This window comes from Chiroxiphia lanceolata, chromosome 12 (genome assembly GCF_009829145.1).
Source record: "Chiroxiphia lanceolata isolate bChiLan1 chromosome 12, bChiLan1.pri, whole genome shotgun sequence".
Classification (NCBI taxonomy): domain Eukaryota; kingdom Metazoa; phylum Chordata; class Aves; order Passeriformes; family Pipridae; genus Chiroxiphia; species Chiroxiphia lanceolata.
Window position 1 is genome coordinate 14,842,431 of NC_045648.1, and position 19,981 is coordinate 14,862,411.

The 19,981-nt window shown below is 39.8% G+C and overlaps 2 protein-coding genes across 4 annotated transcripts in view; one reads left to right on the forward strand and one right to left on the reverse strand.

The window, feature by feature from the left end:
- Positions 1–9,942, forward strand: part of CHRNA7 (cholinergic receptor nicotinic alpha 7 subunit) — a 40,421-nt gene extending 30,479 nt beyond the window's left edge. The window contains exons 6-10 of the mRNA XM_032700492.1: positions 984–1,151; positions 1,532–1,726; positions 3,001–3,087; positions 3,724–3,833; positions 5,894–9,942. Of these exons, the coding sequence (XP_032556383.1) occupies positions 984–1,151; positions 1,532–1,726; positions 3,001–3,087; positions 3,724–3,833; positions 5,894–6,412 (1,079 nt within the window). The 3' untranslated portion in view covers positions 6,413–9,942. The remainder of the gene's footprint in view (positions 1–983; positions 1,152–1,531; positions 1,727–3,000; positions 3,088–3,723; positions 3,834–5,893) is intronic.
- Positions 1–19,981, reverse strand: part of MYO1E (myosin IE) — a 242,838-nt gene that overhangs the window by 150,077 nt on the left and 72,780 nt on the right. The window lies entirely within an intron of this gene.

Below are 19,981 nucleotides of genomic sequence, written 5' to 3' on the forward strand. Positions count from 1 at the left end.
AATTTTGTCATAATGCACAATTTCAGAAGTTTGGAAGTATTAAAAGAAGATAAAAAATAAAATTCCTTACTATAAAAAGCTATGGTAATGCCTCTTAATAAAAATTTATTTAATTAATGTAGTGTTTCTTTTACTAATATGTTGATTTTACAGTAAGATACTTAGTAATACCTTGGATGTATTTCTATTTGAAATGATTCACTGGATGTTTCATCAACACAATTTTTATTCTGAGAGGAAAGTAGCCATTTATTTGATATATGACTGACTTTGGATATATATCAGTGGAGTACTGCTTCTGTTCCCCAACTCAATTAGCATAATCATTAGATTTAACTCTTCTCAGAATCTGAATTTTGGAAACTACAGCAGTAGAGCCAAGTGCTTTCCAGACAAATTAGTTTTTCCACCTAAGATCCCAAGAGGATTTCAGGGATTTGCCTGTTATTCTTTTGATTTAAGATATTCCATTTGGTGGAGGCTTTTCAATTCAATTCTGAAAGCTGCTAAAGGACAGGGCCTGACTCAACAAGTGAAAAATAAGAAGCTAGCTTTCCTGAGTACATCAAGATCCTAGAAATCTAATAGTACAGCAAATAATATTTCAGGATTTCTTATATTTCAGGATTTCTTACTTTAGTCAGTAAAAGAAATAGAAACAGGTTACATATTCTGCTTCGTTTCTTTCTGAAATACAGGATCTAGAAATCCGAGCTCTTCTATAAATATTCTCCCACTATGTGCCAAAATGGAAAAATTGATTAAGAAATAGTTTGTAACATCAATACATTAATGGTACAGTTCTTTCCCTTTTCCATGACTGACTTTTGCTCTTTACATGTCAAGACATGACTGAGGTTAAATACGCTTTACAAATGAAAAAGAGAAGGCGTGATGTAGAACAAGTTCTGGTTGAAAAATGTACATGAAATTCTGTGGAAGAAGCATTTAAATTCAGAGTTCTTGTTTCAAATCCCATCTAGGCATATTCAAAAGCTCCTGCTACATAGATGTGCGCTGGTTTCCATTTGATGTGCAGAAATGTAACCTGAAGTTTGGATCCTGGACTTACGGAGGCTGGTCCCTGGACTTACAGATGCAGGAAGCAGATATATCTGGCTACATTTCAAATGGGGAGTGGGATTTAGTAGGTAAGCTCTTGATTTCTTATTTACACTGCGAACTTGCAGCCTTGTCCCCACTGCTGAAATGGATGGAATAACAATTGTGAAATGAAGACAGAAATTAAATTAATAAATGCCCTGGCTGGTGGCATTTGAAACTGTGAGATGGAAATCAACATAAAGAAATAGTTGGCAAATTTGCTGCTTGAGTTCTGTAAGTATCTTTTATCTGATTTTCCTTCATGCTCTGAGAAAAAATTACTTAATTGGGAATTAAGCTTAAAGAAGTAGTTTTATCTGTGGTAAAACTTCGAAAGCTACATTTATCCTTTTAGAAAATAATTGCTACATAATATACAGTTTACTCACATTAATTTCTGGTTTTCTTCCTCTTTCCTCCTACACAGGAGTTCCTGGGAAGAGGACTGAGAGCTTTTACGAGTGTTGTAAAGAACCCTACCCAGATGTAACATTCACAGTAACCATGAGACGTAGGACTCTCTATTATGGACTCAATCTCCTTATTCCTTGTGTACTGATATCAGCACTTGCTTTGTTAGTTTTCCTGCTTCCAGCAGACTCAGGAGAAAAGATCTCACTAGGTAAGTTATTAATAGGATATTGTAAATATGACTAAACCAAAAGAAGTTGTTCTTTTAAAAATTTCTTTCAACAGTCTTAGTAAGCAGGAGGAGTAGCCTGTGGGTCCTGTTCTGGCTCATGAGCTATATTTTTACTGTTTGATGGTGAACCAACAGAAGCACAAACAATTCCTGGCTACCTTCCTTAAGAAGCAGGGGCTTATTTTTTGACATTTATTTGCTTAACAAAAATCTCAGATTCATTAAATAAAGCTTAAGTTTACAAATATGCATTTGAACACTTTAACATGGAATTCTTCTCAATATTTCCTTTTAATACTGAGTTGTAGTAAGAGCCTACGGTGCCTGCTCAGAAAGATTGATTCTGACTGCTCCTATTTTACTTTTTACAGCAAATTTTAACTGAAGTATTGGTTTGTGAAACAAATCTGATTTTGAGTGTTTGATCTTTAAGATAGAGGTTAAATATGTAAAGAAACCTTTAGTCCCATACAAAAATTCAGATGCACTGGCTTCTACTAAGTAGACAAAGCTGTTTAAAGGTAGAAACAAAACTGATATTTCTCCAGAATGAGTACTGGCCTCCCTCATCAAGTTGTAGCCTCCCTCATCAGGTAATAGCCTCCTTAAACAAGTAGTCCCTCCCAATATTTTAAGATGAATTCTTTGTTCCTAAATCTTTCCCAGCTGGCAATGACTCCTGATTGTGTAAGACTAGTCCTGAGAAAACAATTAAGCCTTGTTCTAGAAAGATGGGAACTCATCACTGAGCAACAGAAGTTAAACTCTAAAAATCAACAGTCAAGAGTGCTTGGGCCCAGCTCCCTGCAGAACCCAACAGGTGATATCAGATAATATCAAAGTCTATCCAAGAGAGCAAATCTGCTTTTCAGGAAATTTATGCATTACACCACCTGTAGCTTCCATGACAATTAAGTGTCACATGCTCAAACGCTCAAAATCACACCATGTTTCTAAAGCAAACACGGTACAAGAATTGCTTTGATTTACCTCAGCTAATTAGCAAAGGGTCAGAAAAGTTGAACAGTTACAAGGATCTAAAAATATCCATGTCTGTGCAAGCTTTGGTGCTACTTTGGCAGCTCTGCTCCCTTGAGCTGGAGGTAGAAGAACAGGAGCACCACTAACATGCTGGCGCAGGGGCACAGTGGGATAGATCTTGCAAAGAGCACTCCTTCAGATTCATTTTGTTTCTCTCTCTGCTGTAGTTCCAAGCTACTGATCTAATTTCATACCTCGTGTTTATCTTTCAGGTATCACAGTTTTATTGTCTCTCACTGTGTTCATGCTGCTTGTGGCTGAAATTATGCCAGCGACCTCTGACTCCGTGCCCTTAATCGGTGAGCTTGGATTCGCTCGGGGTTTTGGTCACACAGGGTGCAGTGACGGGCCCAAAGGGCAGCAGGGAGGCAAATCCCCACCTGTACAGTGCCCCACTGCAGCTGGATTAGGAAAAATGCTGCCAATTGAGGAGAGGCTCTGGTGGTGCTCTCTGCTCTGAATGAAGCAGAGAACCTATGTGTATTTGGGAAAAGCACAAGGGGGTCAATTTTCCATGGAAGATTTGTTGCAATTTTGACAGAATTCACCAGATTATGCTCTGTATTCCTAACCTCAATTAGAGCTAAACATAATGGAATCTGCCCCTTGTAATTGTTCAAACAAAAAGAGAAACTTTTCAAAAGAAGTACTAGCCAGTCTCTATAATACAGGTGAAAGAAAATTAGAAGACAATTTTTTTCAAGGTTGTTTAGCAGAGGCAGGTGCTCAGTTCCACAAAAACAATTGCTAAACATTGGCTCTAAATAATGACTGATCCTTCTGCTGTCGAGAAGTCTTTCAAAAGTACCTAAAGTAACATGTGTATCACTACACTGGGAAAAGAGCTAAACACTATGTATGCGTGTACAGAAACAGGCCTTACAAAAGCTATATCAGCCAAAGTATGTTGTTGTAATTATCTGTTTATTTTGCAGCTCAGTATTTTGCCAGCACTATGATTATTGTTGGTCTTTCTGTGGTTGTCACTGTTATTGTTCTACAATACCACCACCACGATCCAGATGGAGGAAAAATGCCTAAATGGGTAAGGTTTGATTTTCCTACACTGTCCATTTCATAAATGTCCAGGTCAGGGATGTGACATAGAGCTGAGGGCCTGTGATCGCTTCTTACTGTTAAAAACATATAAATCCTTCCTAAACATTTTGTTTGGAAAAGTGGTTTCACCAGAAATGAGATGTTTTGTGTGGTTGGTTTCTTATAGAATGTGTGTGCAAGAGAGAGAATGAATATACCTCCACTTGCTTCTAATATCCCTCAAAACAGCTATAAGCAACTCAGGATTTTGCTAAAACTATGTATATAAATGAAGGGGATTTTCAAATAAGCTCCAGACATCTGAAGTGAAACAGATAAAAGAAAAGAGTAAGGTGCTGCTGGAGATGATCAATGCATGAACTACACTACCCTCAAGGTGCAACTGCTACATATGTAGCTGCTGTCCATACAGAAACATCCATATCCTAAAAAGCATTTGTTAAAGATGGCTGTTAAAGGGGAAGTGAAACTTGCTCTGAAAATCCTGATCTTTGAATCTCAGTTCAAGAACATCTATGAAGTGCAAAGAAGAATTAAAGCATATTTATAAGCACATAAGACTTTCTTTACAATGTACTTTTATGAGGGGTTGTTTTTACAGAGAACATTATGCTCATATTGGTTTACTACACACTGCTGAGAATCATCAGCCAATTGTCCCCTCTTCTGACTTCCCCCAGCTCACAGCAGCATCAGGCATTTCTGCAGATGGAGAGACCTTTCTCCTTTTTTCTCTCTAGAACAATGAGTTGTTATTATCCTTACTAGCCAGAAAGAATGTGCATACAGCAGTGCCCTGAGGATAAGAGATAATGAGATATTCCCTGGCCTATTTTGGAGTAGTGACTTTAAAATAAATTTCAGTGAAGAGAATAAAAGATGTATCTCTTTAGACTCATGTTTGATGGCTGAAAGGGAAGAAATATTTAGAACTGAGCCAAATGTCCTCAGAAAACAGAGTACTTGAGGTTGAACAGTGAGCTGTCGTGTTGAGAAGCTGGAGACCAACAAACTGGATTTTGGATCAGGCTCACAGTTAACGAATATTATCCTTCTTGGTGAACCTTGATAGTGTAAAGAGAGTAACAAGGAAAGATCTGTCTCTGGTTAGGATGCTTGTCTGGATATAAAATCTACTCTGAGTGGCAATCCACAGTCAGAATAAATGGACCAAATATAATTATAGTGTAAAATTTGCATGTTATACAAGACAATAATATTTCATTAGTGCTCTGGAAAAGAAATGCTGGAATGAGCCCTTAAAATCTGATTGAAATAAATTATAGAAGCTTTCATCAGAACTGGAACAGTCTCTGGCTTGCCTGCACTTTTGGTAAGGCTGGATTAAGGCAATGTGGAAAACAATAGAATAACACGCACTGATTAAGTCTGAAAAGTATTTTTTAAATCAAAGTAATTTTTCTATCTTTTCTCCATATTATATCAAGATCTGTTTTCTAAAATCTGCAATCAACTGTCATGAACGCAATGTGGAAACAGAGCCAAACCATTGTGAAGCTGGGTGGTCCAGTCCAGTATAGAATCTGTTTTAGCAGCCCCTTCCAAGCAGTAATGGCCTGAGAATTTAATATTAGAGCACAAACACAAGTAAAAGAATTGTAAACTTACTAACTACAATTCAAAGTAGTGCTATTAAGACTATTACAAAGTAATCCTTCTTCAGTAAGTGTTTTGTTTGGTTGAACCCATGGTTTCTAGTGAAGGTGGAAAAGATTCCTGTACCACTGTTCAAATGCCAGGAAAAATTAACACTATTTGGAGACTATGGAGACTCCCATCAGAGGAAGGGGAAGTCCTAGTGCTCCTAGTCAGTGTGAGGCAATCAACAGCACTGCAAGCTGGCAATCAAGCAACCTCAGTGATTGGCAAATTAATCAGCAGGAAAACTGTCCCCATTTTCTAGAACTCCTGTTCAGAATAAGCAGAGACCATAGACCAGACAGTCCCCCGGGCTGCACCAACACCAACAGCACCCAAAGACAGTGGCTGTGTGAAGAGATGTTTATTCTCAAACTTTTCTTTCAGACGAGGATCATCCTTCTGAACTGGTGTGCTTGGTTTCTGAGGATGAAAAGACCAGGGGAGGAGAAGGTGCGTCCTGCCTGCCAGCACAAACAGCGGCGCTGCAGCCTGTCCAGCGTGGAGATGAACACTGTGAGCGGGCAGCAAGCCAGCAATGGCAACATGCTCTACATTGGCTTCAGGGGGCTGGAGGGGGTTCACTGCACACCTACCACCGATTCAGGTGTGATCTGTGGGAGGATGACCTGCTCACCAACAGATGAAGAAAACCTGCTGCACAGTGGCCACCCCTCTGAAGGTGACCCAGATCTGGCTAAGATTTTGGAAGAGGTGAGGTACATTGCAAACCGGTTCAGAGACCAGGATGAAGAGGAAGCCATTTGCAATGAGTGGAAGTTTGCAGCCTCTGTAGTGGATCGGCTCTGCTTGATGGCCTTTTCAGTCTTCACCATCATTTGTACAATTGGTATTTTAATGTCAGCACCAAACTTTGTAGAGGCTGTGTCTAAAGATTTTGCTTAACTCCTAACTAGAACTTGCTTCTCTGAATGGTATGTAGCAAATAAGAACGTGGGGTTTCTGATTGCTTGTTTCTAATGAGTGTACTGCTTCTCATTGTCTGCTTTCTTTTGCCCCCCTCTCTGGTCCTGAGTTCCTTTTGGAAGAGTAGCACCATTTTGGAAGGGAAGCTAAGGATTTCTCTCTAGGCTGCCTGGGCACAGCTCCTTTGAGCACTCTTTTGTGGAAAATGCAGTGGCTGCGAGTCCCTTCAGAATGACAGAGTGTTGCACCACAGTCTCTCACACACGTTTGAACTGGCCATTACAAAATAAGAGATAGACAATGCCAGAAATGTCACTTCTTCCAAATTTTGTTATAAAGGATAACATGGTCCATCTGAACTATTAGAATGAGTGATTGTAAACACTGATGTTTAGGAGGGGATTAAATCCACATGGATGCTCAAACAGCAGAGAGAAAAGGGAGAAATAGTTGGCTTTTTGGTTACTGCTTCTTACTGAGCTGTCATGTGTAGCTCTCCAGCTCACTCACAGCCAGTCAGCCTGTACCTCCCTCCATGCACTTTGAATAGAGCAGAAATGACTTTCAGAATTCTGAATCAAGAACCTGAAAGTTGAGGGGACACACCATATAACATGTCCTTCCATATCTTTCTGGATCTGACCTAGAAATATGGCCTGAATTCTTAAACAGGCTTCACAGTAATTTGTGCAGTGTTTGCTACTTCTTCCTTCTCCCCAGAAAGGCATTCTTCCAACTGATGACCTTTTCAACTACCAAAAAGAAAATGATTGATTGAGGATGCCTGTATCATCACTTGTTTAAAAAAACCCAACAACCCCCACACTTGTCTCTTTACTGCTAACCAGACTTCAGTGTGGGAAAACCAACTCAGTGTCTTGTACAGGCTTAAGCATAAGTGAGGACTCAAAAGCAAAGAAGCCATTAAATCCTGAGATCAATGTTTTCATTTAAAAATTGAATGTTTGATCTGCTGTGTGCTTAGCCTTCTATAGAACTCCTTCTGTTGAGTCACCATAACATTGTCTTTACAAGAAAACTGCACCTTTTCTGCTCAGTTTATCATCAGATGAGTACTAATGAATAATAAAGTTTTTCAGGTCTGATACAAACTATGAAATGTATAAATATACATTTATATATACATAGCATATACATCCACAGAAAGGTTAAGACTTAAATACAAATTCTCCTGAGCCTGGACAGGCTTTTGCAAAGGCAAAACTAACAGTTCATGTGACTTTGATGTCTTAATGAAAAGGACTGAGCTGAGAATACCAGGACTTGAAACTTTGTGTGTACAAAATAGCTGAGAATTAATCCTTTGCTGGCACACCAGTATTCCCAACCAGTGATGTAAGTGGTAAAAGATGTGGGGGAGGATTACTTTAGCACTGGCTGCTTGTTTTATCCTGCAAAATCCCCATTTTTTGGCTGAGGTCTTCAGAGACACGAACAGAGGCCTGTTGTACCATGTTTTTACTGTGAAATAAACTCAAGGCCTCACTTTACCTTCTAAGATGGATTAAAATAAAGTGACTGAAATGCTTATTCTCCCTAGGTAATGATTTCCTTTTCAGAGTCTGCTCCCCTGAAAGCAGGAGAATCAAATTTCATGTAAACCAAGCCTAAAGTCACCACAGGTACCATCCATCACCTGAGTGAACACCTTGTGCCAGCACCTTCCTGTCTGAGATAGGGCAGGAGAAGTGAAAGGAAGGCAGGATATCTCTCACAGTTTGTGAATTCTGTCCTCCTGAAGGTGCATTAGAATCTTACACTGCAAAGACACGAGCAAAACATTCAACACCTTCTTGAAAGCTCATCCTGAAACCATGTCTCAGAATGACCTATAAAGGAGTTATGTTTTCAGGAACAAGGATTAAGAATAAACCATGTAATAATTCCTGCAAGTAGTTTCTAGTTTGTAGATTGCATAGGAATGAGTCCTATGAAACTTTGAGTCCAAAATCTGAAATGTGAGTTTTGTTCACTTGTGAATAACTACACATATCATGTGGCACGTGCTGCTCCCCTGAGTAATGTTCCTAGGCTGGGATTCCTGGTGGGAATGTTGATTTGCATTGGCAGTTTTCCTCTCTGCAAGTATCCCTAAGTAGCTACGTAGAGTGTTCCATTTAGTCTTTGTAAAGTTTTGGGGTCCTCTTGGAGAATAATTTTCTAGGAAGAAATGAAGACTTTTGAGGACTGTCTTGCACAATGGGACACAATTAATGCAATCATGATACATGTAATGTAGGAAGCATGAGAGTCCCTCTCTTTGCACTCAAATCCACCTACAGTATCTGTAGAAGTCTTCTTGCTAAATACAGGAGGATGGAGAAAGCAAGTTACAATTTGACAGTAAACTCCATTATCAGTGACACACACACCTGGGCTTAAAAACTGAAGCCTGGTGCTCGGCCTTCAGTGAAGTCCTGCCAAAGTCTGTAACACGGAGTTTGTGGCACGGTCAGAGAACCCCAGAGGTGTGAGACAGGAGCTGAGACACCAGCACTCTGCCTCCTCCACTGCCTTCATGGCTGGCAGGATTCATGGAAATGCACCAAGGGAACAAGGGGATCCTCATTTTCCTGCTGTTAACACAACCTGTAAACATTTGGTAGTAAGTTTATTACACATTTTGAATACAACAGTGACAACTCCTCCATTATGTTCTTTTGCACCTGTGAGTCCCATTCCCCCGTAACTGAGCTGAGCAAAATGGGTATGTTTCTTGTCAAACTGTGTGTGTCAAATATATTTGTGTATGCGAAACAATATTTTGATCTAAACGCTGTGAAAAAATATTTATTTACAATTCGGGCATAGAGATGGAAATTAAATTCTGTATACAGTATGTGTATATAATATTAAAGACTACATATTGATGGGAAGGATCTGTTATAATCTTAAGAGTCCAGAGGGTAAGCAAGTGGTTCACCACAACTAAGCTGTGGCTTGCCTGACAAATTCAAAAGCTCACTCTAGAGCTCAGCTATCATGTACAATACTGTGTGTGAACAATGTATATTGCTTTTTCTGTTTTTATATTGAATTGTATTGAATATTTAAAAGAATTTTTAATATTTTAAAAATTTTATTTAAGTGTTAATGCCAAAAAAGTTCCAAACATAAAATTTAAAAAGTTAGTTTTAAATACAGATAAATTATTTAAACAGTACTTAAAATATTAAATTATTTTATATAGGAATTGATAATACTATGTAAGACTTTTTTTAAAAGGTTTCTTTAAATTCTCTTTACAGTATCTAGCTGCAAGATGTAGTCTCAGTTCACCTGTGACATTTCATCTCCTCACCTTCTTTAACAAGAAAAGAAGGTAAACCAAAGCCCCAGATTTTCTTTCCTTTTGTTATACTACTTTTTACATTAAGAAACATTGCACAAAGGGCATTAGAAAGAGATGTTACATCTGTCAGGTACTGATTGTCATATAAGCAACTCAATACCTTTTCAGTCCAGTACGAATAAAAGATTTAGATCAAGAGACTTTTGATTCTTTCTCATTTTGCTAAGATGGAAACAAACTCAAGTGGTAGAAAACACGAATAGCCATAAAAGAAAGAAAAATGTCTTTGGCTATTTCAATCTGAGACGACAAAGTTCTTTGGTAATTAAAACCACATTCATATCCTCCCAGCAAACCAGTCCCACACCAAACATGTATTACTGCAGTCTTACATAAGCGATCAAAGTTAACTGGGTAGGTCTGTAATACCATGGAAATTTTGGACTGGCCTCAATGCCAGTATTAATTTACTTTTTGAAGTTTAATACAGAGGAGAGAAACAAGAGAGAAAAAACAAATTCATAGCAGCTGAATAAATTGTTGGTTTTGCCAGCTGCAAAGTTTGTTGGTTGGCTACTGATGAAAAAAATATCTAATGAGCAGAATACCCCTCAGATGAAAAAAAAACCATGTCAGTGCAGTTTTTTGCAGACAGATGAGTTTTACTGCCCCCATGCTGAGACAGCTTCCCAGCTCTAGCACATGAGCATCTGCCAGAAGTAAAGAATCAAGGTTGTTGAACCCAAGACTTTTTTCTCCTCATGCTTCCCTAAGGTTGTAAGGAACAGCTGATGAAGAGCAGTTTGGTCAAGGCCAGCACACCAAGTCCTACACTCATGAAGCTGTTACTGAAGTTCTTACAGAGAGAGTGACTGGGCACTGGAATGGGCTGCCCAGGGAGGAGGTAGAGTCACTGTCCCTGGAGGTATTTAAGAAGAGACTGGATGTGGCACTTACTGCCATGGCCTAGTAGACAAGGTGCTGTTCGGTCAGGGGGGACTCAATGATCTCAGAGGTCTTTTCCAACCTAATTCATTCTGTGATTCTGAAATCCAGCCTGTCTTTGGATCGGAGCTGCCATGGGTCACAATGTCAGCTATTCAAGAGGCTCGTGCTGCTCACTCTGCCAACAAGCCCTGCCTTCTCTCCTCAAGTGCTGAGAAGCAGGACAAGTGTCAGACTTAGTGTTAGACTTCAACATGGTCAAACAGGCTTAGCTTAACAAACCCCAGGCAGTTTCCTGGCACTGTCTGTAGCCCTGCCATCACACACACTGCATCTTGGAAGCCCTTGTTACTGGGGATCACTGTCTGCCACTGCTCTGGGGCATCTGCATGGTTCATATGCAGACTGAAGGCTGCTATGCTTTAGGAGCATCCTCACGAGCAGATCCAATGCCCTGAGGGTGGTAAAGTCCATCAAAGCACTGGGTCTTGTAGAGATTAACACTATCAGCCATCCAGTTTTAATCCAGCAAGAACAATCATAGTCATTTCTTAGCCTAACCTCATATTGAAATATCAGCAAATGTTACAGGGCTTGAACAGAATCTGCACATTGCAGATAATCAAACAGGAACTCAACAGGACAACAACCACAAATTAAAGCCTTCCACTATTATTTTTTGCTTTTGCTTCTTAAAAAAACCCTTTAAGATTTATGTAACATTTATTTATACTATTAAGCAATTTGCAGATGATGGCATAGAGACAGAATAAACAACAATCTCTCACACCCCAGTGAACACATTCAAAACTGCAATTTATTCACAGAACATGAATTTATTCAAGTCTGAACTTCAAATCAGTGTCTTATCTATACCCTCACTGCACAGATATTGTAAAGGTATCACTAATAAATCATGGGGCTTTCAGAGCTGCAGTGACTTGTCCCTGTAACGAGGCTATACAGGAACAGTACTTTAAACTTCAAAATAATTTGAACTATCTACGTATTTTCACCTTAAAAAAAACACCAACAAATGCAAAACACAGCAGAAATGTAACAGCTGTGATATAATATAATGCTACTTTAGAATATGAGTACATGAGAATAACACCCAAAGAGGCAACTGAACAATTCTGGATATAACCGAATGTCTCAGTGCCTGTGTAAGGCAGAGAAATCTTTCTACTGAGTCCAGAATTCTGGGATCAGGACCATATTCAGTCCAACAAACCTCACAGTTATCATTTATGTATTAGTCTGGTTCATGGTAGGCATGCAAATGAATAAGAATAAGCCAGATATTAAGTATTTATGTTCATTTGGCTTTAGGCTTAAGAAAAGAAATCTGCATTCCAGTGCAAGATATATGCACAACATCCCTCAGACAACAGGACTGCACACAGCTGTGAAACATTTCCGTAAGAACTTTTCTTCCCATAAAAGAATTCCGGTTTGAGGCTGCTTTTTCTGACACAGCACATTCATTGCTCCCTGTCCTTCTTCCAAATTCTGGCCAAGTGAAACCTAATTAGCCCCCTGTTTTGATCAGAAGAGATGGTACAGACCTGACATTCAGAAATCCCACGTGAGTTTAACCCCTGACTCAGGAGGGACTGTCGTCAGAAAGCTTGACGTTGTTGTGCCACGCTGTGCCCCAGAAGGAAGGTGCTTCACAGGACTGCTCACACCCCCCCTGCAGTGCACATAAACCTGTCAGAGTGCAGGGAGCCCTCACAGATGGCAGCAGTGCAATGGAGGCAAAGCAGGCTCACCACTCCCACGGTGGGGCACGGCAAGGGAGTTTTCCCGGTGCTCCGTATGTGGATATCAGTATATGCTGGTTTAACCAGTTAGTGCTTAGCTCAGCTGGTAAGATATTTATTTCTTTTGGCAAGGTAGTAATGTAAGAGACTTGGGAGTTATGGGTTGCAATACCCAGCCCACCTAGTCTTTTCTTAAGACTATCAGTCACTGTCTTAAACTGGACTAAGCTGCAACCAGGTTAATGATAAGGACAGCAGTTGTAGTTTTCTTCACTAACCACTTTTAAAACCTACTGAAGTTAAACTGCTGCACCTTTCTCTGCAGTCAAGGTTAACATTCATTATCCTGCCTGCAGTTAACAGAGTGGTAACATTGCTTAATGATGCACACTATCCATGTTGTTTATAATTGAGAGTATCTGGCAGTGAAGAGACCAGAAAAAAGGACAAGAGGCCAAAGTATTGTACCTTTTAAAATAAACTGTAAGAGATAAAAAGGGCATATGAGGGATTGGCAGAGAATGAGGGGAGGCAGATTTGATATCACCATCAACAGAGAGCTGTGTCATGTGGCATCAGTACCACACCTGCCCCCCAAAGCCCAGAAAGCCACCAGAGAGCCTCTGTGACCACCAGCAGCTGAGCAACAGTCTGTGCTGTTTGTGCCAGGCGGGGGCTGAGAGGGGGCAGGTCCACCCTGACTGGGGACAGAGCAGGCACAAATGGCCTCACTTCAGTCCTAGCACACCCATGCCAAGCCTCATTTGTGACACCTGCTCTGCCCTCCACTCCATGTGTGCCCACACATGGGCACAGGTCTAGAGCCAGTCACAGCCTGAAGTACCCTCATTCCCTTTATCTAACTCAGAGAACTGCTCACTGCCCTATTTCTACATATACGTATAAAATCTGCTTCTTCAGGGAGACAGGGTTGAAAGAAAGATGTAAATAAACATTTGCAAAATATCCTGAAAAATCTACGCAGAAGATATGTATCTGTTAGCTCAAAACCAGCATGGTTTCTGTTGCTAAAAACATACTGGAATTCATAATTTTCCAGTAGGTTTCAGCTGCAGTCCTATGCCAGGCTTTCAGTGTGCCAGCTGATAATGGAGTGGGGTTGCGACTCCCTTCTTGCTGAAATTTTGCAGCAATCTGTGTGGGTCGAATGAGGGATAAGTGAAAACTCCTGCAGCCAGCACAGCTTTTACCCTGAGCACACTAAAGTCTGCCTTTTAAACACCTCAGTGTTCATTTGCAATCATTTAATGGAGTGCTCCCTGCACCCAACAGAAGCCAGCCTGTAATGAATGGCACTGCAGCCATCTGAAGTGTCCAACTTCAATTCTGATAGACTGGATTCATGCCTCTTAACTACAATAATAAAAGCCCATTTATTCTCTCATGCACTTTCCCTAGTGGACTGGAAAATATCCTGTCTACCTGGAGCAATAAAACCTGCACAGTACAAATTCTGAGATTTGAGTCTCCAGGCATTGGCTTTATGATTTTACCCTATATCAGAGTAAATGACAGATTTAGCCCAACTTTATATAAATTACACACCTCCGTTTTGCAACTTCTGCAAGTTCAAACTCTTCTGTCTCTTGCTGCAAAGGCCCCAAGAATAGTGGTATCATGTCTTTGCACAGCAGGCATAGTAATAACAGCAACAGAAAGATGGTTTCTCCAAGATAAACAATGTCAGAACTTTTTGCATAAAACTGGTATTTGTCTATTTTCATACAGACACCTAATTTAGGCCATTTAGGCTCAGACATTTATTCACCATTTCTTTGGGATATCAGACATGGTATTTTTCATGTCCCGATTTTCCAGTAACAATTCAGTGTGTTGAGTCCAAGAGCTTTCATTACTGACAATTTTTGTACCTGTCCTTCTCCTCCAGTGAGGGTGGTGAATGTTTTCTCTTGAACAGAGTTAATATAGAAACTTCAACAGTCTCTCCATAATGCCATGAACTGCATAATTGATTTGGAAAAATGATCTGTGTTAGGGAGAATCATGAGGTTACAGGTACTCCTGTGCTTTTCTCCAGTCAGCAGCATTGATTTTCCCATTCACTTGACAAAAAATAAAACACTTCAACAAAATCACTCCTCTTTCATTTACCTGACACATACCTGTGCTCTAAGATTTGCTTAACTTTGGTAGCATGAGCGAATGCAATAGATTGTAGCCCAAAGCATAATTATTATTCTGGGACTTTTTTAGTTTTAAACTATCCTTTAGTCTAAATGATGAAATCACAGAATAGCTGGAACCCAAGACACGTGAGAGCAGACCAAAGCTAGAAAAATACATGTACTCAAAGGAGCTCGTGAAGCAAGATGTATTTTTCAACACAAAAGCAGTTCAAAGGAAACTGTGAGGCAGTAAATTTTCAATTCCCACACTGCAGAGGACTCAGTCTGCTGTTCTGTGACAGAGCAGAGCACGAGCTCTTGCTGAGTCAGAAGCTGCCGAGGATGTGTGAGTGTGGAGATGCTGGTCTGCAGGCACTGTGAGTCACTCTGCCATTTGTTACAAGCCAATAGTCTGCAAGGAGCATGAAAAAACCAGGCAGAACTTCAGTAAAAGCAAAACTCTACAGGGAAGAAAACCTCAGAAATAAGAAGTATGAGAAGAACTGACTGCAGTGGGCAGCTTGCCCTTAGAGAGAGAGCAGGAGCAGTGCCCTGTACAATGTCTGCAGTTTTTAAGTACTACATCCATGTAAGTTTTAAATGGTTTCCATCAAAAGTTCAGAATACTGTGAAGACCACAAGTTTAACAAAACTGGTGTCCAATATGGGTCAAATTTTCAAGAGCACATGATGGATTTTTAGATCTCAATAGGTTTCCACGAGTTTGTCTCAGTAGGAAGGAGAATGGGAGAAAGACAATGGAATACAATAAAGATCTGAAAATTAGTTTCCAGAAACAGATATGCAACCTCCTAAGGAATTGTATCTGCAAAAATGTTCAGCCAACAACCCTAAAGATCACAAATTGCTGAATAGTTACAACTGAGCTTGTGGGATGACAGGATTGCCCCATGAAAACCAGAACAACATTTTCGGGGGAAAAAAAAATCCCTGGAACTACCCGGAAGTCTTTTTGGGTTTTATTTGCATTATTTGTTTCAATGATTGCCCACACGACTGTGCTTAATACTCATTAAATAATCTATTCTTTCTTATTTTACTGAAAATAAGTCTAACTTACAAGGTGAACTGACAAACCTCTGGTGCTGCAGGGACAGTGAGTCAGTGCCAAGGAAGGTGTGGATGTGCTTAGGGGCTAAAAGCACCACAAGCCTGAGCAATACTTGCTGTTAGTTTGTAATCAATTATTTTCAGTGCTTGTGTTTGGGGAAGAAACACATCCTGTCCCTCTTTGCAGCCCTGCAGTGAGCACAGACAAGCTCTTTTTGTAGGTGACAGCGATTCATCCTCCACCCTGGTGTACCTGCTCTTCCTCCTGTGGCTTCACAGCAATTGATAACCCTGTGTGGCATAACAGGGCTTGTACTTACACATGGCTTTGTGAGGAACCTACCAATGGTTCCTGGTGGGATTCATTAGCTCCTCGTATTTCCTGGGTGAGTCACTGGCATCTATATTTGAAAGGGCAGCTGCTGGGCTATCAAACCTCCTGCTTTCTCTCTGGGAAAACACTTTTAATCTCTGATGAGAACAGCCCAATAAAATATACTAGTGTACTGATAAAAACAGAGTGTCTATACCATCATGAAATAGAGAGGGATGGGGTTTGACTTTATATAAAAGGCTCTTGTAACTCTCAGCACATTGTTTACAGGCAGAGCGAGTAGGAGTGCTCCTGCTACCAGAGAAGAGATACAGTGTAATACTTGATTACTGACTGGGTGCCAGAAATCTACTCAGTTATAAAAATATTGGGGAAACCAGCTGTTTTAATCGGGAAAGGAAGCAAACTGGAGGTATTTGGAGATACCTCAGAGTAAAAATACAGACTGTGAATTAAAAAATGTCGGGATTGTATCATTTTCATGTGGAAAGCACTCCCTTCGTGCAAAGGAAATATCACAAGGGTGGAACAATATGGCACAAGTACAGTGTTATTAGCCAGAAAATGTCTGTGACCTGTGCATGTGAAATATTAGCATCAGGAAAACGCTTAAAACATATAGAATAGATGGGGGTTTTGTCAATATATGAATTATCTGTAGTACAGAAAAAGTTGTTATTATACGCATACAAATTTTATTTGGACATTAACTATTACTTTACTACTCTGCTTAAAATGCAGCTGCATTATCCATTTTTATGAATAACAGCTGCCAGCAGTCCCTGTTGGAGGGACACATCTGTGAAGCACTCCTAGTGCAGAAGCTTCTGAAACAGCATAGTCAGCTTTCAGCTCAGAAAAGAACTGCACAACCAAACAGTGAGCACATAACGAGACATGCCTGGAGCCAGTGGTATTAAGGAAATTAAAAGACAGGCTGGGAAGTTACATGGATTTCAAATTAAAGGACAGACTGAACAGTACAGTATGACCCAATCTGCTTCCAGAGTCGTCCTATTCCTTATTTTATTGTTGCAGGAATTTTCTTACGGCTTATCTGAGTCCTGTCATTACACTGAGCCTTGTGCTTGCCAAGGAAGCATCAGGGTCCTCTACTAAAAATAATGGTGAAACCTGAGCTGTAAAAGAGCTGTGGAGCAGGATCAAGATGCTTTATAGATCCTTGATAAAAACTGAACCACAGGATCTCAAACATTAAGACTGAGTGATACCAGCAGATAAGAGAAACAATCTTCCTGGGGGGGTGGCTTATTATGAAAATCCTTGTCCCCATCCAGCCCTCCCTGCCACTCCAATAATCATCGCAAATCACCAAGACAGTGAATTTAGCTTGTGAGGTTGACAGGTCTTAAAAAAAGCCACTATTACCCTGTCTACAGCCCTGTTTGCTTCACTGCTGTCTTAGTGACAGTTGTCTGTTCTGGCTATTATAGGCTTGGTTGAATGGTATCTATGTGACCTGGAAAAGTAAAATCTACCATTGTTACTATTTTGCTTATGTAAGAAAAATAAAATTAACATTTCTGAGACACAAATCTCTTCCCATAATTCTGCAGTTTAGAAAAGCTGTTTACATGATCCTGAACAAGCTTTGTATGTTCTACAAACTTCTACCATATTCCTTGTGTATCCATGCCTGCAGTGTTTACTGCACAGTAATATCTGGATTTTATAACCAGTAGAAATGTGAAATTCATCACATGCAAAACTCTCCCCCTTCCAAAATTTATGTCTTTTCAAGTTCAAATTTATCAGATTGTAAGCACTCAATGCTTGCAGTTTATCACCAATTCCCATCCTTAGGGTTCATTAAATAATTCAGAATTTATTCCAAAACTCAGTGAAAACATGGTATCTATCTATGGACTTCAACTCATTTAGGTTTTCTGAAAAGTTCTGCTTCTGAAGCTTTCCAGGCAATTGCAAAAGAAGGGTATAGGGTATGTATAGGACATATCAAATATGCCAGTTTAAAAGTACCTTGACAGGAAATGTCTTAAGCCTGGAAGTGGCCTGCACTTAGGAACAGAAGAAGTGGGGTGAAGATTCAGGTTTTTAGTTTATTTAAAACCATTATTATTCTGGGCACGAGGAAATAAATTAGAACATGTGTTCATTTCCTTGAAGAACCAGTATTAGTTACTGCTCTGTAAATTTGTAAATACAATTCTAAAAATGCATTCATTTTATAGCTTATATATTGACTGAGCATAGCTCTATACATATGCATTTGTCCATTAAAAACCATCATTTTTTCATATTTGCAGTATCACAGTATCATCACAGGAACTTTCAAGACAAAATAATTACCTTCTTTCAAACCCCTGATTAGTACTGCAAGAAGCATAAAAGTAGTATTATCTTGAGACTTTTTGAAATTTATTTTTTAGAAAATGTTCCCTAAACCCACTATGAAGCTTGTGCTGCCAACCTCATTCTGTCTTCCAAAAGGGTATTTCCCTGGAAAATTGCATAATCCTAAATAACAGATAAAAATAAAAAGCAAGGCAAGGGAAAATCTTTGGAGGGATTCAGTTCTTAAACTATTCTAATTAAAAATTTTGCAAGCAGCTTAAACAAAATGTACAGTGACTCAACTGACAGACCCACTTTGGAGAGGGAGGATAATTCAAAGGTGAGGAATGGTAAAAGGATTAGAGGGCAAAAGGCAGAACTTAAACTGCAGTAGGGTTATAAAATTGATTATGGGCTCGAGATTAAATTTCCTAAAGCCACTAATGCTGAAGAATCCCACTGAGTCCAATGGAGTTTGGATCCACCTCTTTGTATAAAAAGGCAACTCCCTGTCCAACTTGGTTCTGAGTACGTGCAAAGATTAAAACTACTGGAGCCACCTGGAAAAAGGCAAAAGTTGGCTCATAATGTCTGTTCATGCTCATTCTGTGGAGAATAGGAAGAAGAAAGTATGTGGCCTGATCAGAATTTTATATTTGCTGGGCAGAAACGAAATGAATTCACTTGCAGGTCTCCTGGGGAGATCCTGCGAATGACTGAAGGGGCTGAACGGCTTCTGCTGCCTCCTCCTGCTGCACGCACGGCACACCTCGGCTGAGCTCCTCCCTTTCCCCGCTCCTTCTCTTCCTGTCTCTCTTTCACGCAGGGTTGATGATCCTAAAGCATTCCTGAAAGGAGGTCTCATCAAGGAGCACGATACTTAAAACTGATTTCTACACTAAGGGAGTGGAAGGAGAAAATATGAGCAAAAGAGAGAATAGCAAAGGGGATGTCCCACACAAGGGAGTGACATCCTGCTGAAACCCTGGGGTCTGAGTTCTGCAGATCTACAGAATCACAACAAGGCTGAATGGATCCTACTGAATGAAGGAAAAGGCCGGATTCATGTATTAACTTCACTGAAATATCTGTACCTATCACACCTGCAGGGAAACAACCTTTGAAAATGTTTTCAGGAATACATTTGATAGTGTATTTAAAAAAGACAAAACCACCAGCAAGGCTCTAATGAATCAGGAGAAAGATTACAAAACCATCAGTCTACGTGGTTACATGCTATTCTTAACTAATCTAAATTTCATACAATGTTTATCAGATATAATAAACTAATCACCATCTGCAGCTACAGACTTTCATCATTAGGAAAATGGAAATTAATGATGATGTAACAGCACCTTCATTTTATAGTTATTCCATGACTCCTGGAAGCCTGGGGAGATTAATTATTTATGGAAGAATTATATGAAGGAGTACATCCATGTATGGAACCTGGTTTTTTGGCTTCGTCAGACAGTTTCATATGAAGATATTTCCTCAGGCAGAAATGGATAAGAAGCCTACCTGTGCCTGCTGCTTTCCTCTTCCTGTGTTCACTGGCTTGCTAATCTAAATAAATGGAGTGTGGGAAAACAGCCAACAGTTATCACTGGAGACTTGGTATCACAGTGTATTTACTGGGTCATAGTGGTTTTCACC